A 26,539-nucleotide genomic window follows, 5' to 3' on the forward strand; every position below is an offset into this window, starting at 1 on the left:
CCCTCAACTTTTCAGCTCAAGGTGAGCGCTCTACTGCTTGAGCCACAGCGCCACTTCCGGTTTTCTAGTGGTTAGTTGGAGATGAGTCTCACGGCCTTTCTTGCGCAGGCTGGCTTTGAACCGTGATCCTCAGATCTCAGCCTCCTGAGCTCATAGAGTTACAGGTGTGAGCCACCGGCGCCCAGCAGCAAAAACTTTTGTGTTCTCCACTCTCAGAGCTGAGCCCCTGGCACCCAGGCTTGCACAGATGGCAGCTGAGGCAGGCAGTCCCCAGGCTCTGGTGTCGCGCCCCTGGGGAGATGGGGACAGGGCTGCCAGGTACCAGCCGAGAAGAACTATGACCTGCCATTCCTGGAGGTGATGTTGAGCCGAGGTCTTCACGAATGCAGCAGGTACCCACTACCTGCTGCAGCACTCACGGGCACCAGCAGGACAGAGGTGTCTCCGCCCACCCAGTCCCAGTCCTGTGTGCCCGGCTCTGATGCCCAGACACCCAGCCCCATGCAGGCGGACATGCAGGCAGACACGCAGGCACACGCGAGCAGTGCTGCGTCCAGGCGGTTTATTGTAGCTGATCTTTAGAGAAACCCCGGGAAGCGACGGTGCCCGCGGCGCTCCACTGTAACATTTGGCAAAGTGAAGGCTCTGGATCCCGGCGTCATGGCTCAAAGGGGTTCTCCACAGTCTAAATAAGTTAGAGCAGAACCGGCTGGCGTCACCGGTAGACGGACAGACATGACAGGAGACAGACAATGGAGAACCCGGTGGGGGTGCCCTGGCTCTCGGCCAACAAGCTGGGCCCGCAGAGGGGGGCCTGCACAACTTCCCAGCTGCGTGGCCAGATGGAGAGGAAGCCTCCCCCACTCTCTGGAAGGCACAGGGCCACCCGTGGGTTACAGAAACAGCGCCGCTCGCATCTGCCCGGCCTCCCCCGGCTGCGGCCCGGCCTGTGTGACCCTCCGCATTCCTGTCCCGGCTGGGCCCTGAGCAGGACACGCTCCCAACCGCGCTCAGGGAGGGTCCATACACACACGCGCACACACGCACACTCACGCACATGGGGAATAGGCACAGCAACAAAGCAGCAACTGGGGTGTTGCGGAGCCTGCACCCCAGAGAGGGCAGGCAAGACCCCACCCCGGGGCCCTCAATCCCTCCCTGAGAGCAAGGCCTGTGTGACTCCACGGGATGGCGCCCACCCATGTGTGGACAGGGGCAGAGCTGGGGCAGCAGAAGGGAGACCACGGCCCGGCCAGTGTGAAGCGGGCAGGAGCTGGGGGTGAGGCCCACAGTCTCCCGTGTCACCCCCGGCTGAGGCCCTGCACGGCAGATCCGGCTGTGGGCCCGGGGCTGCAGCTGGGCCCGCTGGGCCCGAGTCAGGACCAAGGCCGTAACACTGCAGAAGGGCCAGCGGCACCGGACCTGGGCATCCAAGGAGGGAGGCACAGGTTTAGAAAAGATTTTGCGTTCTCTTTTGTACAAAAATAGACTGGAGTCTCTTTCGCAGCAGCTCAAAGTGGCTGACTTGGTAGAAAACTAGAAAAGGCAGCGGCCAGTCTGGGCGGGAGCAGGCCAGGCTAGGGCCAGGGCTGCAGCTGGCGCCGGTCGTACTGGGCGATGAGCTGCTTGATGTGCGCCAGCTTGCTGTGCAGGTACTCGCAGCGCCGCTTCTCCTGGCTGTAGTTGGTGTTGGTCTGTGGACAGCGGCCGGCGTCACCCACGGCCTTCCGGCCGTGCTGGGGACCGCAGGCCCGAGCCAACTTGGAGAAGGGAGTCCGGAACCCTCGCGGTGGCCAGCGTGCTGGGGCCAGGGCGGCCTCCCCACTCCCGGCACCCCAACACTCACCTTCTTGATTTTCCGATATTCCTGTAAAATCTGTCCCCGAGTGGTCTGCGGAAACAGGAGAAACAAGCTGATGCGAGAAACAAGCTGATGCTACCCCCTCCCTCCCCCCCGGGGAGGAGCTGGCGTGCCCAGGGGAGGGGCACCCAGGGCAGGGGACAGGGTGTGACCCGGAGGCCAGCCTGGAGAGCTGGGCACGTCTACCATGCCAGGGACTCTGGGGCCTGCGGGGTTAGTAGGTGAAGTCCCTGACTCCAGGGCTTGGAGCCAGCTCCGTCCTGGCACAACCCCCTGTGCTGTGTGTGAACAGAGAGGCCAGGCCTGGCCCGGCCCTACCCTGGGGTGTGTGGGCATTTTTCCATCCAAGGGCACCAAGTCTGTAGGCCCAGCGGCTCCCCCTGGTGCTTTCCATCCTGTTTTAGGAAGGGCCACCAAACAGCGCCGCCCCGCCCCGCCCCGCCCCACCCCCGGGTGCTGGTGGAGCTGAGCTGTCTGCAGATGCACCCGACCTGCAGGTGACCAGAGCCTGCGCCCACCCCCTGCCCACCTCGTACTCCTCAGAACCCTGGGCCAGCTGGCGCAGCTGGGCATCGAGCTGCGTGAAGCGGCGTGTGATCTGCTCGATGCGGGCGTGCAGGTCGCGGTACTCGCTGTACTCTGCGTTGAAGTCGTTCTTGTAGCTCTGGCGCTGCTCCGAGGAGGAGATGGCGGCGTATTTCCTGTGCAGAGAAGCCCCAGATTCGATGCTGGCCATCGCGCACCAGCCTGGCCGTCCTGCACCGGCGCCCATACTCACAGCAAGTAGTCGGGTGTGTCCGTGGTGGACACGGGGACATCGGCACTGCTGACATCTCCGTTCACACCTGCAGGAAGCACTGACTCAGCCCTGCCTCCCCGGGCCACAGCAGGTGTGGGCGCACAACCCACCCCGGGGCCACAGCAGGTATGGGCGGTCCACTCACCCCGGGGCCACAGCGGGCGTGGGCACACAACCCACCCCGGGGCCACAGCAGGTGTGGGCACACAACCCACCCCAGGGCCACAGAGGGTGTGGGTGTGAGCACCCTGCTCATCCTGGACCACAGCGGGTGTGGGTGTGAGCACCCTGCTCACCTCAGACCACAGCGGGTGTGGGCATATCCAGGGCCGATGGCTCAGCCGGTGCCTCCACTGGCCATGTGGTAAAGGTTGCAGTTGCACACACATGCACACACGCACACACACACGCACACGCATGAGCCAGTGTGAGACCTAGGCTGCTGGGGCGGTGCCGCGTAGGATGGGGACAGGGCACCTCTGGCAGGCGGCTGTCCAGGCCAGTGGCCCTGGGCGGCGCCAGTCCTCAGGCAGAGCTGGGGCGTGGACGGGATGGCAGAGGCCGGGGTGGCATTGGTCAGTGGGGGCACCGGCCTTCCCAGCTCACGTCATTTTGACATGGGACCTTGCTGTGCAGCCCAGGCCAGCCTGGAGCTTAAAGCCCTGCTGCCTGCACCTCTCCGGGCTGGGCTCACAGGCACATGGCCCCGCGCTGCAGTGCTCTCAGGCTCATCCCCATGGGCGGGGGGCGCCCTCCCTGGCCCCTTGGCTCTGAGGAGAAGCCTGCACTCTGCTGTGGGGCTCAGACCCAGAGGACATAACTCAGGCCAGGACCGGAGGCTGGCCCGGTGGCGGGTTCTGAGCTGCTAGCCCCGGGGTGGCCGCAGCCCGCCTCCCGCAGCGGGAGCCCCGCAGCCTGGCCAGGGCCGCCTCCCACCGGGGCCGGCAGGCACACGGGTGGCTGTGTGGACGGCAACGCAGAGCCACACCTGCATCCCTCGGCTTCTCCATGAGCCTCCCCGGGTGAGGGGCCCTGCACCCCATCTTTCCAGCCGCATTAAAGACACCACTGCGCCTGTAGCCAGCTTGGAGTCTGGAGACATGCAGAGCAGCCGCGGGCATGGTCCTGGGGGGCTGAGCGCCCAGACCTGGCTGGCAGGGGTGTGTGCTCTGGAGCTGCTGGCGCCGTCCCCCCCCAGCAGCAGCCGCCGCACAGGGCAGAGCGCCCTCTGGTGGCCAGCACATAAACATGCTGCTGCCAGGCGAGACAGGGGCCCCCACAGGGGTCCCTTCACCCTGGCCCCCAACACCCTGGTCCTCACTAGGCTGCTGGGGGCCACGGCGGCGGCTCTGACTCTCCGGAGGCTCTCTGGGCAGGCTGGGCGCCTTGGCTGTGTACACCTACCAGGGGTGTTGGAGGGCGCCGTGAGTGGGGTGGGCATGGGCAGCGGGGCTCGGCGCCTGTCCTCGGGGGTCCTGTCCTTGTCTTTGTGTTTCTTGGCCTTCTTCTTGGCCTTGCTGTGGGGGCCCCCGTGGGGCCGGCCCGGCTGGGCCAAGTCCGTCAGCAGGGGCAGCCCGGGGTGGGGGTCAGGGGCCGGGGCCGCCTGCGGCCGCCTGCACTCCTGACCACTGTGGCCCAGGTCGTTGCTCAGGTCGGCCAGGGGGTCGTGGGCCCGCGGGGGCGGGGGCACGCCAGTGGCCGGGCCTTCGGTGGGGGCGGGTGGCAGAGCCTCACGACCATTGGACGCCCCCGGCCTCCCGTTGAGGGTGGGCTGTGCTCTCTGCGCCAAGTGTGAGATCCTGGGCTTCTTGCTGACCAGGGGATCGATGAAGTCCGGGGGCTGTGGCCGCTTCTGCAGGGGACGGACACACCCTTAGAGGCCGGGACCCCCCCCCCACCGTGCACGCGCCTGTGCATCCAGGCCTGATGCAGCCTGGCTGTGGCATGCGTGGCACCCTGCCCCTCCCCTGCCTGTAACTCCGGGATCGCGGTGTGGCGCCAGGCAGTCTGAGTGAGGCTCAGCGGTGGCCCGTCCCTGGCTGGCCTGCCCCCCACCCCCGCACCCTGCAGGGTACCTGTGGGGGTGAGGCGCTGCTCGGGTCTCGGGGTGGGCTGGAGGCAGGGGCCTCCCCGTGCGTGCTGCCCATGGTCTGAGGCTGGCACAATTTCCTAGCAGAAGAGAAACAGGGTCCCTGAGGTCTGCGTGGAGCGAGGCGTGCGCAGGTGGGGGGGAGTGGGGGGGGAGCAGGCAGGTGGGGGGGGTCCCAGGGTGCAGCAGGACCAGGAAGGTCATCTGACAGCTATACCAGACCAGAAGGTGTGGCGCTGGCACGCCTGGGGCCACGCCAGCCTGTGCCGCCTGCACACAGCCCGTGTGGGGTTCTCCTAGGCCCAGCCAGCCACAGGGCCCCGACCCACATGCCCAGAGAAAGCCAGAGCTGCGCTGTGGCTCACGTGGTAGAGTACTAAGCCTTGAGCAAAAGAAACCCAGGGACAGTGCTCAGGCCCTGAGTTCAAATCCTAAGGCTGGCAAAAAAAAAAAAGTCTGCAGGAAAACTGTGGCCCAAGAGCTAGAGTGCAAGCCTTGGATGCAAAAGCCAAGAACACAAGGCCCGAGGTGAAGCCCCAGAGCGGACACCCAACACCACCAAACGTGCCACAGACAGCCTCTGGTCCTGAAGCATCACTTCTGGGTCGACGGGAGCCTCAGGCCTCATTCACCCACTAGGGGGCGCGGTTGAGGGTGTGTGCTTGTTTGCAGGGGACCCCCCCCCAAAGCCCAGGGGTGGGGGGCGGGGACCCGATGGGCCCTGGGGCCTTACCGGACGAGCACCCGCTTCAGCAGCTGCTGGTCCCCTTCTGAGTAGCCGGGCCAGTCCTTCTGCACGTCCTTGTATACGCAGTCCCTCAGCGTGCATGTGCCGTCCCTGGCGCTCACATTGGCCACCTGCAAGGCAGGGCCGGGTCATGGGACAGCACCCAGACACCAGGTGGGAGCAGAGCTGGGTGAGCGCCAGAGGGCGAGGGCAGGCGTGACCCAGGCTGCCCACTTCCCGGAGCTGAGGCCACGCATGCGCTGTCATGTGCTCTCGTGGCCTGCGTGTGGGCCGAGTCAGTCTTGGCCCGCACGGGCTTTGAGGAGAGGAGGCCTGTCACCACGTAGCCTCCGAGCTGCGTAACTGCGTGTGTCCGTGTGCACAGGCGGAGCAGGGACTGTCAGGGAGCTGAATGGGGCCGGGCGGTAGCCTTTTTGGTCCTAGTGTCTAGTCAGTGAACAGCCACCAACGTCCCCAACCCCCAGGGGCACGATGGGGGGGACCGAACGCCCACAGGAGTGCAGGGCGGACTGCATTCCAAAGCAGCAGTGCCCGTGGGCAAAGGGTGCCGGCCGCTGGCGGGTACCGCCTCAGATGCCAACTCTGTGCCCGTCCCTGCCGGCCGAGGCCCCAGGTCCGTCTCCCATGCAGGCCTTGTAACCTCCAAGACCATTCCAAACCACATTAGGAAGCAGCATCTGCGGAGGTCTTTGGGGTTTTGGCAGCCCCTTTGCCCAGGACAGCCTTGGGAGGGTGCTGGGGAGAGGCGGGCAGGGCTGGGGAGGGTGGGAGCTGCCCCACAGCAGACCTAAGGGTGCCCAGGGCCCGCCCGCCTGGCGCGCACCTGCTGCAGCAGGCCGTCCAGTGCCTCCTTGTCCGCCGGCGCCAGCCCGTCCTTCTGCAGCCGCAGCAGCAGCTCAGCCTTGCGGTAGGGCCTCAGGGCCAGCAGGTGCACCACGCGGTCCCGGAAGGGCCTCTGTGCCACGCCGCCGGCCCCGCCCCTGCGGATGGCGTTGGCCAGGTTGATGGGAGTGGCCCGTTTCCTGGAGGGCACGTTGTCTGTCGCCCCTGGGGCTGGTTTCCGAAACTGGACTTTCTTGCCTACAAGGAGACCTGGGCGTCAGGGGGGGGCCGGTGTGGTGCCTGGCACAAACCGGGTGCACAAGCAGCCCACGGCCGGCTCACAGGGGCAGCTCACACGAGTGAACCTCAACACACTGCCCGGAGTGTGGGGAGCCTCCGAAGCCGGCCTGTGGACGTGCTGGGACCCCAGGCTGCGGCTCAGGCACAGCGCGGTGCGGCAGGTGCTACTCTGGGAAGGGGAGCTTGGCCACCACAGGTGCTGGCTTGTGTGGTGGTGTGGGATTCGGTGCACCTGCCACGGCCGACACCAGTCAGGACACGAGGCCAGCCTGCACAGGGCCACAGACACAGGCCCAGGCCGAGCCCAACAGGAGGAGGCTCACCACGGCCGACACCAGTCAGGACACGAGGCCAGCCTGCACAGGGCCACAGGCACAGGCCCAGGCCGAGCCCAACAGGAGGAGGCTCACCAGGTCCCACCGCCGGCACCCCGCCCGCTCACCCAGGTAGCGGCCTCCAGCCTTGATGACGATGGCGGCCCGACTGCGCGTCTCCTCCTCTGCCTGGGCCAGGCTCTGCCGCGCCTTCTGGTAGGAGTCGTCGGTGGCGCACACTGTGACCTTGTCCTGGATGCTGCCCAAGCAGTCCAGGTGGACGTCGCCATGGCTGTGGGGGCGGGGGAGTTAGGCGGGGAGGGGGATGGGAAGGGGAGGGTGCCAGGAGGGGGGGCAGCGGCCGGCTCACCTGGAGACATACTGCTGGATGCAGTCAAAGCTGCCCTGGGGGCTGTCGCGGCCGATGTTGGAGAGGTAGAAGGAGAAGGTGCGCAGCTCCTCGGGGCAGTCGGGCTGGGGCACACAGATGTGCTGGAGAAGAGGGGTCCCATGCCTCAATAATGGGCACCGCAGTGTCTCCCCCCCCGAACCCCGAGGCTGGGCCAGGGTCTCGCTCGGTAGTGCAGGCTCAGCGTCACCTGACCCGGGGCCCCTTGGGTGGCTGTGGACAGCTGACAGGAAGGCAGGCTGCACAGGGCAGCCCCCGGGGGCTGGGAAGAGCTCCCCAGCTGCTAGGCCCCTCTCCACGTGGGCAGCTACTCCTCCAAGAGCCAGCGGGTCCTCAGTGCCCACACTGGCCAGCACAGGGCCGTCGGCCACTGCCTGGCACAGGGGAACCACGCGCTGCCGTAGGGGAAGTGGCCACCTGCCCTTCTGTGTGTCCCTCTGGGTAGGACAGCAGTGGGTGACGTGGACTGAAAGGCTCCCGAGCGTGGAGTGTGGTGGGGACATGGGGCAGCCTGAGTCCTGGCCAGGACAGAGGCCAACAACCAAGATGTGCCCTGAGCTGCACTCCCCTCCCCTTGGGCCCCAGGAGTCAGGCGCCGGCAGAGCTCTGCGGCCCATGCTCCGGCACTCAAGGCTCCCTTTGTCCAGTCTCACCCGCTGCGGGCAAGGCCACCAGCGGCTCCACCCCCCCCCCCCAGCTGGGACTTGAGGCCCTTCCTGGAAAGGAGCGAGGGTCAGGAAAAGCCCTGGATAATCTGCTCAGCTCAGCTTGTCACAGGAGGAGCGCGGCGCTCTCGCACACCGGACAGGTGGACATGCAAAGGACAATCAGGGCTAAAGTGTCCACCAGCCCCGTTCTCGGCTAGCGCCGCCTCTGTGTGGACCCTAACAGAAAACACCTGAAGGGGGCTGGGAGGGTGGCTCAGGGGTAGAGCGCTTGCCTCACATGCATGAGGCCCTGGGTTCGATTCCTCAGCACCACAGAAGCAGAAAAAGCCGGAAGTGGCACTGTGGCTCAAGTGGTAGAGCGCTCGCCCTGAGCTGAAGAGCTGAGGGACAGCGCCCAGGCCCAGAGTTCAGGCCCCACGACCGACCAAATAAACAAACAAAACATCTAAAGTGCTGGGCACCCACAGCTCACACCGTCGGTTATTCCAGCTACTCAGAAGGCTGAGCTCTGAGGATTGCAGTTCAACACCAGCCCACACAGGAAAGCTCATGAGACTCCTACTTTTTTTTTTTTTTTTTTTTTTTGCTTTTTTTGTTGTCTTTTTGCAAATTGTGGGGTTGGAACTCAGCCTGGACGCTGTCCCTCGGCTCTTCAGCTCAAGGCTAGTGCTCTGCCACTTGAGCCACAGAGCTACTTCCAGCTTTTTGTGTTTATGTGGTGCTGAGGAATCGAACCCAGGCCTCATGCATGCAAGGCAAGCACTCTACCACTGAGCCACTTTCCCAGCCCCAAGACTCCTACTTTTTGGGGTTGGTCATGGGGCTTGAACTCTGGGCCTGGGTGCTGTCCCTCAGCTCTTCAGCTCAAGGCTAGCGCTCTACCACTTGAGCCACAGCGCCACTTACGGTTTTTGGTGGTTCACTAGAGACAAGAGTCTCACACTCTCTCCTGCCCGGGCTGGCTTTGAAGTGCAATCCTCAGATCTCAGCCTCCTGAGTAGCTAGGATTACAGGTATGAGCCACTAGTGCCCAGCTTCATGAGACTCTTATCTCCAATGAACTACAAAAAAGCTGGAAGTGGAGCTGTGACTCGTGATAGAATGCTAGCCTTAAGGAAAAAAAAAAAAAAAAAACAACTCAGGAATAGTGAGTGCCCAGGCTTGAAGCTTAAGCCCTGGGACCAACACTTAAAAAGAGAAAGGGGCCGGGAAATTGGCTCAGAGGTACAGCCCTTGCCTTGCGTGCATGAGGCCCTGGGTTTGATTCTTCAGCACCAAAAGTCAGAAGTGGAGCTGTGGCTCAAGTGGTAGAGTGCTAGCTGAAGAGCTGAGGGACAGCGTCCAGGCCCAGAGTTCAGGCCCCATGACTGGACCCCCCCAAAACAATAATAAAAAGAAATGAAAAAGAGAAAGGAGTTGGGCACTGGTGGCTCACGCCTGTCATCCTAGCTACTCAGGAGACTGAGATCTGAGGATCTTGCTTCAAAGCCAGCCCAGGCAGGAAAGTTCGGGAGACTCTAATCTCCAATTATCTACCAGAAAACCAGAAGTGGCGCTGTGGCTCAAATGGTAGAGCGCTAGCCTTGAGCTGAAGAGCCGAGGGACAGCGCCCAGGCCTAGAGTTCAAGCCCCACGACCAGCAACAAAAAAACCCCCAAAACACCACAACTCAAGCATAAAAGACTAGGGGTATGGCTCAAGTGGCAGTGCCTGCCTAGCAAGTGTAAACCAGAGCTGAGGAGGTGAAGAGAGGCCTGGGTGGCCGCTCTGTGGAGGACTGGCAAGCACCGGATAACTGAGCAGAGGTGCTGTGATGTCCGACACCATGGTGTCCATGGTGGACAATGGTGTCCACCACTGCCTACAGCGCAGTCCCCAGCAGGAGAGGGCCTGTGGGCACAGGGTGGATGCTGCAGGCAGGGCTTCTCTCTAGGGGTGGAATGCTCTGGAAGGGACACAGCGGCAGGGGTGGTGTGCTTCGGCGATGAGCACAGGAACACCGGGTGTGCTGATTCTCCCCCTCGGTGGTCCACACCGCTGGATCTCAGCGCTGCCGAGGGTGGCAACCAGCACCGGGCTGTGAGCACGCAGGTGAGGAAGCCGAGCCTCACAGCCGGCTGCGGAGACAGAGCCCACACTTGGGCCAGAAGCTGTGGTGTGACCCCACACGCTGTGTGCACACCAGGGCCCACCTGCCTGTGGGGTGTGGGGCGTAGCTGGCTGTGGGCGGTAACCGGAACCTGGGTGTGGGCACCTGCGGTGGTTGAAGGCCCTCGGCCTGTGCCTGCCTGGCCTGCCCAGTGTGGCTGCCCTCTACTCTGCCAACCTTACATGAGAGGTGGCCAGTGGTCTTGAGAACCACCGTACCTGCGTGGGCCCTGAGTGACTGAGCCCAGGGTGCTGGTGGCCCGGTGACTTCGCAGACCTCCTGGTCCCTTCCCTGAGAGACTAGGCTGGCTCACAGCTTCCAGAGAATGAGCTAGCGCAGCAGCCACATACCCTGCCCGGCTTTCTAGGCACCAGTGGGCTCAGGAGAGGTGAGAGGCCCGGCCAAGTGCTCCCAGCCTCAGTGCCTGTCACCAGCAACTGGGCCAACATTGCAGCCGTGGGGACACGGGTCTCAGGCTCCACATCAAGACACAGCACGGACACAATGCTCAACACTATGCTCCGGGTCAGGGCTGTGGCACAGCCAGGCAACATGGTTGCCGGCCACCAGGGGGCGCTATGGGGCTGGGCCAGGTTGACACACAGGAGCAATCTCATCACCTAAGGATGAGATGGGGGATCGTCAGGACGACCTCCTTGGTGGCCACGAGCGTGCAGGCAGCCCGCCCCACCTGGCTGCAGCCCGCCCCACCTGGCTGCAGGCCACAGGTAGAAATGACCTTGCTTGGTCTGAGGCTCCTGAGGACTCCTTGAGGATCCCAGCGGGCTGGGTGACCCCAGAGAGGAGGTAAAAACATGCTACATGGAGCCTTTTTTTTTTTTTTGGTCAGCCATAGGGCTTGAACTCTGGGCCTGAGCGCTGTCCCTCAGCTCTTCAGCTCAAGGCGAGCGCTCTACCACTTGAGCCGCAGTGCTACTTCTGGTTTTCTAGTGGTTCTATTGGAGGTAAGAGTCTCATGGACTTTCCTGCCCGAGCTAGCTTTGAACTGCAATCCTCAGTCTCAGCCTCCTGAGTAGCTAGAATGACAGGCATGAGCCACCGGTGCCCGGCTTACATGGAGCCTCTTCTGTGTGGATGCTCTTCCTGAAGACCCCAGCCAGCAGTTCCCCGGGCTCAGGGATTGGAGTGGCCCTCACTAGGCTGTTGGCAGGGACTGACAGCTCACCAACAACTTCAAGTAAACACGCCTGTAATCCTAGATACTCAGAGGCTGAGATCCGAAGATAGGGTTCAAAGCCAGCCCTAGGCAGGAAAGTCCATAAGACTCGTATTTTCCATAAACCACTAGACAACCAGAGGTGGCGCTGTGGCTCAAGTGGTAAGAGTGCTAGCCTTGAGCTGAAGAACTGAGGGACAGCACCCAGTCCCAGGTTCAAGCCCCATGACCAACCAAACAACAACAAAAAACCAACCAAGCTGGGTGCTGGTGGCTCATGCCTGTAATCCTAGCTACTCAAGAGGCTGAGATCTGAGGATATGGTTCAAAGCCAGGGAAGTCTGTGAGACTCTTTATCTCCAACAAACTACTGAAAAAAGTGGTTCTGTGGCTCAAGTTGTTAGAGCAGTAGCTTTGAACACAGAGAGGCTCAGGAACAACACCCAGGTCCTGAGTTCAAACCACAGGACCAACACACATACCCCAACATAACCAAGAAAGGTAGGGAATGAGCCATGAGCCCTGCCAGCATGGTCCACTCCTGGCAATTCTGTAAGATGTTCATTCAGAAAGAAGCCCATTCCAGAGTCCCTATAACCCCGACCCACCCAAACTTGGGGGTGTGGGAGCCTGGGGGCACCAGCATGGCAAGAGGGCCCCTGAGGGGCTGTGGGAGCTCAGCTCTCCCCAGTGTGGCCAGCTCTGGGAAACCCAGAGCCCAAACACTCACCCCTTGGCTTCCTTCAAATCGGATAGATGGCTGCAGTGACACGGAGTCCTACAAAACACAAGATGGAAAATTTCATTATGAAAGACCTGCCTCAGAAGACAAACCATTCACTGCCTGTGACTTGGTGGACACATGGTTGGGGTGTTAATAATACTGAGGCAGCCCAGGGGCAGGCTGGGAGCAGGCCCAAACTCTGGGGGGCTGGGAGCCCACTCCATGCCCTCAGAAGCTGTGTTACAGGAGGTGGAGAAGAGAGGTGGGCGGAAACGCAGGCAGCCCTTCCCACTCCACCCCTGCAGACAGTGGGCAGAGGCGCAATGGCCTCGGGAGAGCAGAGCAGGGGTCAGAGCTCCGCACACTGCGGCCAGAGCCCTGGCCTGCAGCAGTGAGAAACGTGCATGTTCGGAAGGGGGGCCATATCTCGCCACTACCACATGGGCCTCAAGCCGACTTCTCAGTATCTCACGGGTCGCCCCAGGGCACAGCCTGGTCAATCACCAGGACACCAGCCTCTTCCAGACAGCACCTGTCTGAGCCCTGCGGTATGGGGGTGCACACATGCCCAGCAGACAGGCAGACATTGATAAGCAAAAATCAGACCTGAAAATGGTGGTTCAAAGCCCGCCTGAACAAACAAATCTGCAATTTTTTTTCTGTCGATTGTGGGTCTTGAACTCTGGGCCTGGGCGCTTTCCCTCAGCTCTTCAGTTCAAGGCCAAGCGCTCTACCCCTTGAGCTACAACACCACTTCCGGCTTTTTCTGCTTACATGATGCTGAGGAATCGAACCCAGGCCTCATGCGTGTGAGGTGAGCACTCTACCACGGAGCCACCTACCCAGCTCCAAATCTGGATTTTTACCTCCAGTGAATCAGCAAAAGATCAGAGCTGGAGGCGTGGCACAGTGGTCGCGCATGAAAATGGAGCAGGGGCACTGGCGCCGGCCCGGCTGGGACGCACAGCCCTCGGGGGGCTTTCCATGCAGCTGCACACCGGGTCCCCAGGGCGGCCGGGCCCTGGGCGCACCGGGTCCCCAGGGCGGCCGGGCCCTCGGCGCACCAGGTCTCCGCGCGAGGTGCAGAATTCCCAGAGCCAGGCAAGCCGCGCGGGGCGGCGGAGACGGAGCCAGGGACTGCGCTTGAGGCCGGGGGCACGGGCAGCCCCACCGCGGCCGGCCACCTGCCAGCCGAGCCCCGCCCCGGAAGCCGGCATGGCGCCCCAGCCGCGTCCAGGGCCGGCCGCAGGAAGCTGACCCCAGGGACCGGCCTTCCGGCCTCACAGGGTGGAACCTCGGGACAGGCGCCGGCCACCTGTGTACACGCGCGCGTGGTCTGGTCGCTGACAGCGGACCACGAAGGCGCATGCGCACGCAGCAACACCGTCCGGCCGTTAACAGGCTCGGTACACAAAAGGACGCTGGGTCCGAGGGCCGGCACGCGGCGCCCGGGACCCGCACAGGGCCCGGCCGGCCACGAGGCGTGGCGCTGGCCTGCGCGCGCTGCCCACGTGCTCTCCAGCCTGCGCGTGACCCCTGCGCGCGCTGCCCACGTGCTCTCTGGCCTGTGCGTGACCCCTGCGCGCGCTGCCCACGTGCTCTCCGGCCTGCCCTGCGAGTGACCCCTGCGCGCGCTGCCCACGTGCTCTCCGGCCTGCCCTGTGCGTGACCCCTGCGCGCGCTGCCCACGTGCTCTCCGGCCTGCCCTGCGAGTGACCCCTGCGCGCGCTGCCCACGTGCTCTCTGGCCTGTGCGCGACCCCTGCGCGCGCTGCCCACGTGCTCTCCGGCCTGCGCGTGACCCCTGCGCCCTGCCCACGTGCTCTCCGGCCTGCGCGTGACCCCTGCGCGCGCTGCCCACGTGCTCTCCGGCCTGCGCGTGACCCCTGCGCCCTGCCCACGTGCTCTCCGGCCTGCGCGTGACCCCTGCGCGCGCTGCCCACAACGTGCTCTCCGGCCTGTGCGTGACCCCTGCGGCCCTGCCCACGTGCTCTCCGGCCTGCGCGTGACCCCTGCGCGCGCTGCCCACGTGCTCTCCGGCCTGTGCGCGACCCCTGCGGCCCTGCCCACGTGCTCTCCGGCCTGTGCGCGACCCCTGCGGCCCTGCCCACGTGCTCTCCGGCCTGCGCGTGACCCCTGCGCGCGCTGCCCACGTGCTCTCCGGCCTGCCCTGCGCGTGATCCCTGCGCGCGCTGCCCACAACGTGCTCTCCGGCCTGCGCGCCCCGCCGGCATGGGGGCAGCGCTGCGCATGCCCGACTCGGATGGCGCCCTCAGGCCGGAGAGCCCGCGGCAGGTCAGCTGGAGAGCCCGCGGCAGGTCAGCTGGAGAGCCCGCGGCAGGTCAGCTGGAGAGCGCGCGGCAGGTCAGCTGGAGAGCCCGCGGCAGGTCAGCTGGAGAGCCCACGGCAGGTCAGCTGGAGAGCCCGCGGCAGGTCAGCTGGAGAGCGCGCGGCAGGTCAGCTGGAGAGCGCGCGGCAGGTTAGCTGGAGAGCGCGCGGCAGGTCAGCTGGAGAGCGCGCGGCAGGTCAGCTGGAGAGCCCGCGGCAGGTCAGCTGGAGAGCGTGCGGCAGGTCAGCTGGAGAGCGCGCGGCAGGTCAGCTGGAGAGCGCGCGGCAGGTCAGCTGGAGAGCCCGGGGCAGGCCAGGGCCGCGGGCGCCCCAGACGGGGTGCGGGGGACGGGCCTCGGCACCACGGGCACCTGGGGATGAAGAGGCGAGGGACAGAGAACGCTCTGGAAGGAGAAGCGAACTGGCCCGTGGCAGGGGCAGCAGGTGGCCGCGGGCCTGCGGTGCCGCGGTGAGGCCGCCGGGGACCGGAGCCTGGACCTCTGGAGCGGGGCGGAGGCCCGGGCATGCGCAGAGCGCAGAGCCCGCGGGCGCCCGTCGGGCCGGGCCTGCAGCCCCCGCCTCGCGTGAGGGGTACAGGAGGGGACCCCGCAAGCCCGCAGGCCGCCAGCTCAGGCACCACAGAGGCCCATGCCCAGGCAATGGGGTGAGGGCAGGCCCCCGTGACCCCCAGCCGGAGGACGTGCAAGCAGGGCATGCCCACAGACGTGTCCCGTCACACGGTGGACGGGCCAAGGGCAAGGTGGACAGACATCTGGGATTATGTCAGAAACACTCCGACCCAGACACACCTGTGGGGACAGAAGAGATGGCCTGATACAGACAGCCGCCGGCCCAAGAGCCCAGGCTGCCCACCGGCTCCCATGCCCCCTCTGCCAGGCAGCGTGGCCCCGCTACGCGAGCTGGCTGCCAGACATGGGGAGGAGAGCGCCTGCGCTTCCTCAAGTTTGTCTGCCACGTTAGGAGGCAGAGAGCCACACACATGCACACTGAAGCCAGCGGCCTGGCTAGCAGGCTCCTGGCAACACCTGTTTGCAGTAGGGTGGCTGGGGTGGGAGGGACCCATCAGGGACTGCCAGAAGCTTCTTGGCAGGACCTGAGTGGACAGAGGCTGGGGCCGCTGAGAGCCAGAGCTGGGAGCGGTCACCCACCCAAGCAGCAGACTGAAGACAGTGTCCACTTGGACACCAGAAGCCAGGGCCACGGGACCACCCTGCCACGAGCTTGCATGCTTCTCAGGGTCAGCAGGCACAGAACAGAGCGAAGCTCTGGGGCTGTACCGCGCCAAGCATGCCCACGGTGGCCCCCGTGGGGTCCGACACACTGCCCAGGCTTGGGCCCCAGAGGCCCCAGGACATCTCCCCCTGCGTAGCGCACGCGGGGGAAGGTGCATTGGGGTGACCACTCCCTCCACCTACCTCACGGGGCCAACTCAAGTAACCACTCCACAGCACCCCCATGGCCCTGCTCCACAAACCCCAGTCCCCCAACATGGATGACCACTGCCAGCAGGTACCCGAGCCTGGGGGCCACAGCACAACAGGCTTCCTCCTGCAGAGCTACACAGCCGGCCCGGCCAGGCCTCCTCGTAACACCTCACTGGCCTTCCCTTACCTGCCCGCTCCCAGCCCCGAGGGACGTGCCCGGTCCAGACACCCCCTGGCCTGCCGAGGGGACAGATGCTGAGGGGAAGCAGCAGCCTCGGCTGCCTCACCACCCACCACTGAACAGAGATGACAGGTCAGGGTTCCCAGTGACAAGCCAGAGGCAGCTGGCTGAGGGCGCGTCACCCTGGGGCCGCCCGCGGTGCGTGCCTCGCCACCAGGACTTTGCAGCCCCCTGTGGCTTCTCAGGGAACCCCAGGCCGCCCAAGGGTGGTGTGGAGAAGACACCCAGGGAGCAGGGCCTGGCAGCACGGGAGGCTGTGCTGGACCAGCCCAGCGGGCAAGGCCACTCCTGCCATTCCCAGGCTGCTCCTCGCTCCACGCTCCCACGAGTCCCAGGGCTGCAGCTCCCGGGAGCTGGGGATGGTCAGTGAGGCCATAGATGGACAGGGCAGAATCCCCTCTGCTCAGCTTGGGGGACACCATGCGTGCCCCTTCCTGTGCTGGTACCTAGGCTGTCCTTGCTACGGGCTGTTCCCTGAAGTGACCGGAGTCACCCTAGTCTGTACACAGAGCAGACAGCACAAGGGAAAGCTGAGCAGGGAGGGCACAGAGGGGAGAGAGGGACAGTGGGAGGGAGGGAGGGAGGAAGGGAGGGAGGGAGCAGGCAGGCCCGGCTGTGGTGAGAGGCTCTGTTGTGCCCCCCAGGGCTGCCTGCTGGCTGGCCACAAAAACACCATGCCCAGCATCATCCTGAGAGCCACCTGGATGGGGGCAGGACGGCACCGAGGCTGCTGCATGCCCACCAGCTAGCACGAGAACTGGTTCTCCAGACCAAGCCTCCAGGGCTCATGCCTGTCATCCAGCTGCTCAGGAGGCTGAGATCTGAGGATCGCAGTTCAAAGTTATCCTGGGCAGGGAAAGTATGTGACTCTTTTTTTGGTCGGTCTGGGGGTTTGAACTCTGGGCCTGGGTGGAACCCCCCCCCCCCCACCTGTGAGACTCTTATCTCCAATTACCCATAAAAAAGCTGGAAGTCAGGGCTAGGCAGGTGGCTCAGTGGTAGAGCGCTTGCCTCACATGCATGAGCCCCTGGGTTGGATTCCTCAGCACCACATAAGCAGAAAAAGCCAGAAGTGGCGCTGTGGCTCAAGTGGTAGAATGCAGCCTGTAGCTGAAGAGCTCAGGGACAGCACCCAGGCCCCACGACCAACAAAAAAAAGCTGGAAATGGAGCTATGGTTTGAGTGGTAGAGCACCAGCTTTGAGGAGTGCAGGGACCGGCCCAGTCCTGAATTCAAGCCCCAGGACCAGCACCAAACAATAAAAAAAAAGTTAAGACCACCATGTCTCCTCACTTCCAACTCCGAAGTTTCATCTCAACCTAGCGGAGGCTGTTATGATTACTGTGGTTTTGCAGGCCACAAGTTCAGTCCAGGAACAGCTCTTCTCTGCTCAGCTGCGGAAGCAGGGTGACTGTGGTGGCCAGAGGCCACAGGAGGAACAGGCCATGAGAGCCTGCCGTGGTCCTCCACTGGCCGGCGGGGGTGCGGAGGGCTGGGCCGCAGCCTGTGCCCAGCTCACACAGCCCAGGCCTCGGGGCCTCGCTCTGCCCTCCTGCGCGGGCGGGCGGCTGCTGGCCGGCAGCACAGTGCTGCAGGGGCCGTGAACCCACCTAGGCTGGCTGTGAACCACAATGCTCACATCTCCTGAGTGAGGCACCGTGCCCAACCTGTAACTTCAGAAGCGCATGGGACAGAAGGCAAGGGCAGCGGCAAGCCGCCCCGGGCTGACAGGCAGCACAGACACTGCCGGCAGGGACGGCCAGTGCCATGCAGGACTCTGAACACCCCCCTCTCCACAGCAAGAAGCAAGAGCCCCTGGGCTGAGTGACCAGGTCACCAAGCACCCTGCATGTGAGGCCGGTGGGCAGCCGGCACCCTCAGCTCTCTGCCTGGGGCCCTCCCACATACCCTGCTCTCTCTTAGGGCCATCCTGGGGTGCAGCCCACCTCCCGCATCCAGGAGTCACCACCGCCTGACCTCCCCATGGCCCTGCTGGGGCAGCACAGGGCCTCCCACCACAGGCTTGAGCCAGAGCCACAGGCTAATAAGCCACAGGAAAGCATGGACACAGGCCCACGTGATGCGGGCCCACGCGTAGCCATCAACAGAAGCCGCCCCACAGACAGCGACTGAGCCCTCCTGAGCCTCTGCCACACCCTGGCCACAGAGCCAGAGGCCTGGCCTCAGGAGAGCACTGGGCCTGGGTCACTGGGACTTCCAAGATTCAAGATCCAAGTCTAGGTCAGGGCCGACCCGCCAGACCTGGGGACTGCTGGCGCGGGCACTGGAGAGGTGAGGCGGGGCGGGAGACGCTGTCCTCCTCCGGCCAGCCACAGCCCACCCACCCAAGTTCCAGCTTGGTCAGAAGCAGCTGTCGCCCGCAATGAGTGCCAGTCCCCCGCCCCCCGCCCTCTTCCTCATCGCTGCCCTGGCAGAGCAGTGCCGGGGCCTGCGGGTTATGTTGGGAAGCTGCTCCCCAGATGCCACGTCATAAAGGGGAGAGAGGTGACCACTGGGCACCAGCACCCACCGACACAGCCACCACCCTGCAGGGGGGCACCACCCTCAGCCAACCTGACGGTGGGCACAGTCCTTGGGCTCACTGCCACATGGACGGAGCAGGGTGTCATTCCCATGGGGAGGATGCACAGCGTCTCCATCACCGTCACGTGGTTGGGAGCTGGGTGGTTGTTTCCATAAGGAAGATGGACACAGCGCATCCATCCCCGTGGCTGGTCCTGGCGCCCCGCGTGGGCGAGTGGAGTGTGTGCACGTGGCGTGCTGTCAGCGCGTGAGGCTGCCTCCGGACCCTGGGCTTGCGTATGGAAGGTCCTGTGTGGCTCCACAGTGGCTGACTGCCGTTCCTGTCCACAGGGCGGAGGCTCTTGAACTCTGTTCTGTTTGTTGCTGTTACGGGAGAACACAGCCCAGACTGCCTGAACTTTCTATCATCCTTCCTCACGTCCCAAGTGCTGAGCCCAGGCCTTGCCACACCCCAGCGGTCCACGTCTCCTCAGCTGCACGAGGGGTGTGGACCCTTTCAATGCCCTCGTGTTGCGTGTGTGCAGTGCCTCAAACATCCAGCTGAGCACGGCAGCCTCGGGCTTGAGGCGGGCTCCTCCAAGACCCAGGGTGAGGCTGTGAGGTGAGAGGCCAGCACCCAGGCACACTGGAACGCCACGTGCTCGGGCCTGGCTGACACCAGGAGCTCCGCCCCCCAACTGAGAGGGCGTGTGGGACGGCCCTTGGGGCTCCCAGTGGTGGGTGCGGGGACGCTGGCCCCCGGGCTGCACACACAGCCACCCAGCAGCGCCGTCCATCCTCAGGGCCTGCGATTCAGGGACTCGACCTGGCACCCAACTGTGTGAAACAGTGCTCCCGGAGCCGGAGGAGAGGCCGCCGCCCGTGCTAGACCCGAAAACTGCTCCAGCGGCAGTGGCGGCTGCCACACCAACCCACGCGGGAGAACCGACGCAGCAGACGCAGCGCAGGGTGCCACGGTAAGAACCGCACACACTCCCCCCCCAGGGCCCACAGCCTTCACCCCAGCCTGACCTTCTCACCCCAGGGCCACCTCACCCTCCCCACCAACTCAGGAGAACAGAGCCACAGCGGGAGCGGGGGCCATGCCCGCAGCTACCCCCGGCCCCACCGCCTCGCAGGCAGGCAGCAATGCAAACGCGTCCCAAGGTCCAGGAAAGAGCAGAGCCCACCCCGCCCCTCTGCAGCCCCTGTCCCCAGCCATATGGGACTCCCTGCCCACAAACCAGCCCCGCCTGGGACACGCTCTTGGCAGAGGCCTCCCCGTCCAGGCAGCCCAGGGACCCCTCCTGCACTCCAGCCAGTGGGCAGCGAGGACAGCAGGACAGCTGGCCCCCTGCGGGCCCCAGGAGGGTGAGCAGTGGCCACGGGCTTCCTACCGTCCACACTGCATGGAAAACAGCTACTGAAGACTCAAGCTTACGCAGCCAGGCGCCGTGGCGCACGCCAGTCATCCCAGCTGTTCAGGAGGCTGAGATCTGAGGATCGTGGTTTGAAGCCAGCCCAAGCAGAAAAGTTCATGAGACTCCTATGTCCAATGAACAAAAAGCTCCCAGGCCGAGCACTAATTTATTCATTTATTTCTTACAGAGACCTGCCACCCTGCTAGAGCGCAGTCCTACCGTCCCTGCAAAGGGCCTGCGCCAGGGCTCAGCCACCGGGCAGAAGGTTCAGCTTAAAGGGCTCAGCACAGGCTGCCAGAGATCCTGGCAGAGACGGCACCTGGGAAACAACTGAGCACCAAGAGGATGGCAGGCCTGTGCGGACACCAGCTTGTAGCTCCCAACTGAAAACTGACAGAATGGCTGGGCCCAGTGGCTCCTATCTAATCTCAGCTACTTAAGAGGCTGAAGACTGTGGGTTTAAAGCCAATCGGGGCAGAAAGACCACGAGACACATCTCCAAAGCCAAAAGTGGAGTGTGGCTCTATAGAGTGCCAGCCTTGAGGGATAAAGCTGATGATGGGGAGGCCCAAAGTTCAAGCCTCAACATACCCTCCCCTCCCCACACTCATGATGCACACACAAACTCCACCTGGCTGACTGTCTGCCACTCATGGCCGCCGGAGGTCCCTGGGGGCAGGGTGCTGGGTCTGACAGCCTCCTGCGGGGCTCAGACCCGCGGTCACTGGGCCCAGGGCCCGGCTCCCTGGCGTCTGGCGCCCCTCCCAGGGCCGTGGGGGCGGGGCGGGGTCAGGCTTGTTTTCAGCAGTGGCCAGGTCTCAGGCGATGTCACAATCCTGCTGTGACATCAGGACTGACTGCTGGGAGGTGAGGAGTCAGCAGGGCCGGCTGCCTGGCGTTCACACACATCACCAGGGCACTGGAAGCCGGGTCCCCCACACCAGGCTGTGCCTTGGGTGAACTCCCCCATCCTGCAGGGAGCGGTGGACACAGACCCGCACCCCAGCAAGCAGTTCTTGCAGAGGCCTCCCGGCCGGGCCTGAGAAGCACCCAGTGGGGCCGGGGCGGTGGTGCCCCGGAGGGCGCGGGGTGTGCAGCTCTGGGAGAGGCACCTGCCGGTCACCTCTCCTCGCTCGCGGGCGGAGGGGAGGAAATGCTGGTTCGCTCCTACACTCAGGGTCAGCCTGCCAGGGAACCACGGTCCTGTCGGCACAGCGCCTGACCTCAGCCCTCGTCAGCCCCCCCCCACTGACGGGAGGGGGCCGGCTGGCAGCTGCCCCGGCCGGCAGCACTCACTGGAGTGGACCTTCACCGAGGACGGCCCCTCTGGAACACAGGGCACCAGAGCCCCCCAGCGAAGGACCCGAGCAGCTCCCAGGGCCTTGTGTGGGAGGGAACAGCTAACTTAAGGTTCCTGCCACTGCGTGGGCTCTGGTCCACACAGCCACCCACCTGCAGCAGACACAGCTCCAGCCAGGCACGGCAGGCCTCTGGACGGCTCCCCAGCTCCCCTTGGCCCTACCCCCAGCTTCACAGGGCTGTGTCTGCCCCTGGTCCTGTCCCCCACACCCACACCAGCCATGGGAGCTCACCTCCACCTCCTGGACAGACACGGGGTGCCACGCCGCCTCACCACTGCTTCACCCTGTTTGATCTCACGAGTCTCCTGACTTCTAGCCACACATCCCGTCCCCCCCCCCCCCCCCCCGCCTTCACTGCGGGACCAGCCCGCATGGCAGCCTGCGCTGACTGAGGCAGGTGAGTGCACCCTGGCTGCAGGCTCCCGAACTCCAGTGCTGACATCCAGGCAGCCGCAGGGCCGAGGGCAGGAGGAGGACCCAAGGCAGGGGCTCCATGTGCAGAGAGCAGCAGAGCCGGAGCGGGACCCCAGGAAGCCCAGGAGCCACCTGCAGAAGGCTGGGACCCTGCAGGGGCTTGTCACTGATGAGAGGTGGCTCTCCACCAGGGAGAAGCCTCACTCCTGCTTCCAAATCCTGGGGAGGAGGCCAGGGGGTCCCGGGATTCTCCCCAGCAAACATGACCCATGGAGCAAAAGAGAGAGACAGCCAACAGCCTCAGTACCACAGGCTTGGGCTGTGCGGCCAGGCCGGCCTGCCCCTGGCCAGCTTCCCGCTAGGATCAGAGGCATGGGCACCTGCCACCTGCGGCTCTGTGTCTGAAGAGAAAGTACTCCAAGGCCCAGGAGGGCCCGACAATCCGCAGCCATGCGGGTGGCTACACCTCTGCCTGGCTGGCCACCGGGCCTACACAGCGACAGCTCAAACTTCATATACTTGTGGGACAGAAGTGGAGCGGCTCCTAGCCAGCCTGCCCCAGTGCTGGCACCAGAGAACAACCCCCACCCCCAGCCCTGTGCTAGGCCCAGAGAACCCCCACAGCTCCTACCACCCCTAAATAAGCCTCTGCTCAGGAGGCCAACGCCTGAAGGTCATGATCTGAAGCAGCAGAAGTCCTGTGAGACCCTCCTCTCCAGTCATCCACCAGGAAGGCATTAGTGGGGCTGTGGCCAAAGTGGTAGAGCACTAGCCTTGAATGAAGCTCAGTGACAGCAGTCAGGCCTTCAGTTTAACTGGTGGCTCACACCTGTAATCCTAGCTACTCAGGAGGCTAAAACCTGAGGATCACAGTTCAAGACGTTGCAGGGTAGGAAAGTCCGTGGGGCTTTTTTTTTTTTTTGGTGGGTTGCGGGGCTTGAACTCTGGGATTGGGTGCTGTCCCTGTGCTCTTCAGCTCAAGGGGAGAGTCCTCTACCGCTTAAGCCACAGCACCACTTCCTGTTTTCTGGTGGCTAATTGGAGATAAGAGTCTCACAGGCTTTTCTGCCTAGACTGGCTTTGAACTATGATTCTCAGATCTCAGCCTCCTCAGTAATGGATTACAAGTGTGAGCCACCCGGGCCTGGCAAGAGACTCTTATCTCCAATAAACCACTCAGAAAACGGAAGTGGTGCTGTGGCTCAAGTAGTAGAGTACTTGCCTTGAGCTAAAGAGCTGAAGGACAGTTCCTAGACCCAAGCCCCAGATTCCCCCCCCACAAAAAAAAAGGATGCTGGTGGCTCATGCCTGTAACCCTAGCTACTCAGGAGGCTGAGACCTGAAAATCACAGTTCAAAGCCAGCCGCTCAGGAAACGGGAAGTGGTGTTGTGGCTCAAGCCGTATAGTGCTCGCTTTGAGCTGAAGAGCTGAGGGACAGATCCTGGGCCTGGAGTTCAAGCCCCATGACTCCCCACCCCCCAAAAAAGACCCAAGACCACACACACAAACAAAACAAAAACTCTTTCCACACCCCAGAAAATAGAGCATGTGCCTGTGAAGTCCTCTCAGAGACTGGCATTTACCTAGTTTTACAACTTCTTCAGGTCACCTTCCTGAACCCCAGCACCTTAAAATGGGTTCCATGGTGCCATTCCTGCCACTTGTGCCCAGCTGACCCCCAAACTACCCTGCTGTCCGCTCAGTGCCCCCACTGTCCTAGGAGGGCAATATAACTGACAACCTGACACCTAGTGCCCCATCAGCTTAAAAAAAATTGTTTTTGGATGGCCCCAGACTTCAACTCCCCCAGGCCATCCACAGAGCAGCTCTGGGGGCCAGCCCTCCTGGCCATCCTGACCCCAGCTAGGATGCGGACAGCACAGGGCTTAGCGGCCCGTGGCTACCTTTGCCCTCACAGGAAGAAGCGCCAGCCTACTGTGGGGATGTAACCTACACCCGAAATCAAAAATAGCAGCATGGCACGCGGTGGACGGGATGCCGGCAGCCCAGCCGGCCTTCCGGGCTGGGGGGAGGAGGCCGGGGTGGGGCTTGGCCACCAGGTACCAAGTCCACTTCTTTCCCTGACTCAAGCGTTGATTCCAGGCGATTCTGGGAAAGCCCAGCTTACAGAGGACGAGTCACAACCACCCCCGGCAACGCCTGCCACCCGCTGCCCCACACGGCCCAAGGGGCCTCGGCTCTCCTGGGGGGGGGGGGGGGAGGAGACACTCCTGGGACAAACCAAGAACCCCCCATACCCAAGAAAAGCGCAGTCCCGGTCAGTCCGAAGGGGAGCGCTGAGGAGGGCAGGAAGGAGATTGCCCAAGGCTGCGGGGAGCAGCCCGCCAGGGCGGAGGGGGAGGGACGCGACTGGGGCGGCGGCGGCAGGGAAGACGCACGTCGGGGAAACTCTGGGGCCAAACAAGTCCGGGGCAGGAAGAGAGCCACATTCCTTCCGAGTTAGTGTCCACAACCCGCCGCCTGCCGGCCGGCCCGGGACCAGGCCCAGTGCACCGCCGCCGCCGTGCCCACCCTAGCCCCCCGCCGTGCCCACCCCGGCCCGCCGCCGTGCCCACCCCGGCCCGCCGCCGTGCCCACCCCGGCCCCCCGCCGTGCCCACCCCGGCCCGCCGCCGTGCCCACCCCGGCCCCCCGCCGTGCCCACCCCGGCCCGCCGCCGTGCCCACCCCGGCCCGCCGCCGTGCCCACCCCCGCCATGCACACCCCCGGCCCGGCCCCGCCGCCGTGCCCCCCCCCCCCCCGGCATGCCCATCCCCGGCCCGGCCCCGCCGCCGTGCCCACCCCAGCCCCCCGCCGTGCCCACCCCCGGCCCGGCCCCCCGCCGTGCCCACCCCCGGCCCGCCGCCGTGCACACCCCCGGCCCGGCCCCCCGCCGTGCCCACCCCCGGCCCGCCGCCGTGCCCACCCCCCGCCGTGCCCACCCCGGCCCGCCGCCGTGCCCACCCCGGCCCGCCGCCGTGCCCACCCCGGCCCGCCGCCGTGCCCACCCCCCGCCGTGCCCACCCCCGGCCCCCCGCCATGCCCACCCCGGCCCGCCGCCGTGCCCACCCCCCGCCATGCCCACCCCCGGCCCGGCCCCGCCACCGTGCCCCCCCCCGCCATGCACACCCCCGGCCCGGCCCCCCCGCCATGCCCATCCCCGGCCTGGCCCCGCCGCCATGCCCACCCCCGGCCCGGCCCCCCCGCCGTGCCCACCCCCGGCCCAGCCCCCCGGCCCCGCCGCCGTGCCCCCCCCGCCATGCCCACCCCGGCCCGGCCCCCCCGCCGTGCCCCCCCCCGCCATGCTCACCCCGGCCCGGCCCCCCGGCCCCCCCGCCGTGCCCCCCCCCCCGCCATGCCCACCCCGGCCCGGCCCCCCGGCCCCGCCGCCGTGCCCCCCCGCCATGCCCACCCCGGCCCGGCCCCCCGGCCATGCCCACCCCGGCCCGGCCCCCCGGCCCCGCCGCCGTGCCCCCCCCGCCGTGCCGCGACCCCGCACGGGGAGCCCGGCCGCACGCGCGCGCACGCCACCCAGCCGTGCCCGAGTCACACCTCAGACCGAGGATCCCCGAGGGGGCCGCGCCCCGGCCCGGCGGCCGACCCCGCACGTCCCCGGAGGAAGGGCCCGGAGGAAGGGAAGCCTCCGAGCCGCGTCCAGGCGCGCGGCCCCGACTGACACCGCGGCTGCCCGGGCGCAGCGAGGGCCCGGCCCGAGCAGGGGTCGCCCGGGCGGGGAGGAGCCGCGCCCCGGACGGAGCCGGCCCGGACGGCCCTCCTGGCGAACCCCCGGGCCCGAGCCCCCCGCGCCGGCCGGACGGCGGGGCGCCCCGGCCGCCAGGCGCGAGGCCCGGCCCGGCCGCCAGGGTCCGGGCCCCGCGGAGGCCGGGCGCTCCCCGCTCGGCGCGGCCGCCCCGCGGGGCCCGGGGGCTGAGGAGGAGAGCGGAGCCCGCTTTCGCCGCCCGCCGGCCCGGGCGGGGAGCCCGCGAGCCGCAGCCCGCAACCCGCGCTGCCCGGCCCGGGCGCCGCGGCCAGGGGCGCGTGAGGCCGGCGGGCCCGCGCCCCGCAGCCGCCCTGGACCCCGCGCCGCTCACCTGGCCGGCGCGGTAGCTCTCGAAAGCCTTCAGGGCGCTGTCGGTGAGCTTCACGTGGAACACGGACACCCGGCTGCCGTCGCTCACCCTCCCGCAGGACAGCCCGTAGCTCCGAGCCTCCTTCAGCGCCGCCATCTTGCGACCATCGTTCCCCCGCCCCCCACTTCCCGGCTCCAGCGGCGCCGCGCCGGCCCCGCCCCGCCGACGTGCTGCATTATTCATGAACGTGCTCGGCCACGCCCCCGATGCCTTGAGAGCCAACGGCCGCGGCCGTGTGGGTCACCGACGCACCGTATTATTCATGACGTAAGGAGCGGCCACGCCCCCTGCGTGTAACGAAAAATTCCTGGTCACTGCCCGTTCATGCATATTCATAGAGCTACAAGCAGCCGCTGGGGCGCACGAGCTCCGCCTTCACACGCGCACCCTCCCAAGCTCCGCCTCCACATGTATTATTCACGACCTGACGGGACCCGGCGCGCCGCGGCCCCGCCCCGCCGGGCGCTGACGTGATGCATTATTTATAAGATCCCCCAGCGGCTTCCGTTTTTGGCGTCTGTTGAGAGTCGCGGCGAAGGCGTGGAGGGGGCGCGGCCACCGCAAAACACGTGGGAGGCGGGGCCAGCGGTGATGTAGGACGCCGTGGGCGTGGTTAT

The 26,539-nt window shown here is 65.4% G+C and overlaps 1 protein-coding gene across 1 annotated transcript; it reads right to left on the bottom strand.

Moving 5' to 3' along the window:
* Positions 1 to 545: 545 nt before the first annotated feature.
* Ell (elongation factor for RNA polymerase II) lies at positions 546 to 26,028 on the bottom strand. Its single transcript, XM_042671284.1, has 12 exons — positions 25,884 to 26,028; positions 12,067 to 12,114; positions 7,304 to 7,425; positions 7,062 to 7,225; positions 6,321 to 6,577; positions 5,483 to 5,607; positions 4,736 to 4,829; positions 4,065 to 4,512; positions 2,640 to 2,706; positions 2,391 to 2,562; positions 1,847 to 1,891; positions 546 to 1,694 (listed from the first exon to the last, which is right to left on the bottom strand). The coding sequence occupies exons 1-12, from the start codon at positions 26,016 to 26,018 to the stop codon at positions 1,578 to 1,580; spliced, it is 1,794 nt and encodes a 597-aa protein (XP_042527218.1). The 5' UTR covers positions 26,019 to 26,028; the 3' UTR covers positions 546 to 1,577.
* Positions 26,029 to 26,539: the final 511 nt, after the last annotated feature.

Source organism: Dipodomys spectabilis, unplaced genomic scaffold (genome assembly GCF_019054845.1).
Source record: "Dipodomys spectabilis isolate Male_0828 unplaced genomic scaffold, ASM1905484v1 ptg000609l, whole genome shotgun sequence".
Classification (NCBI taxonomy): domain Eukaryota; kingdom Metazoa; phylum Chordata; class Mammalia; order Rodentia; family Heteromyidae; genus Dipodomys; species Dipodomys spectabilis.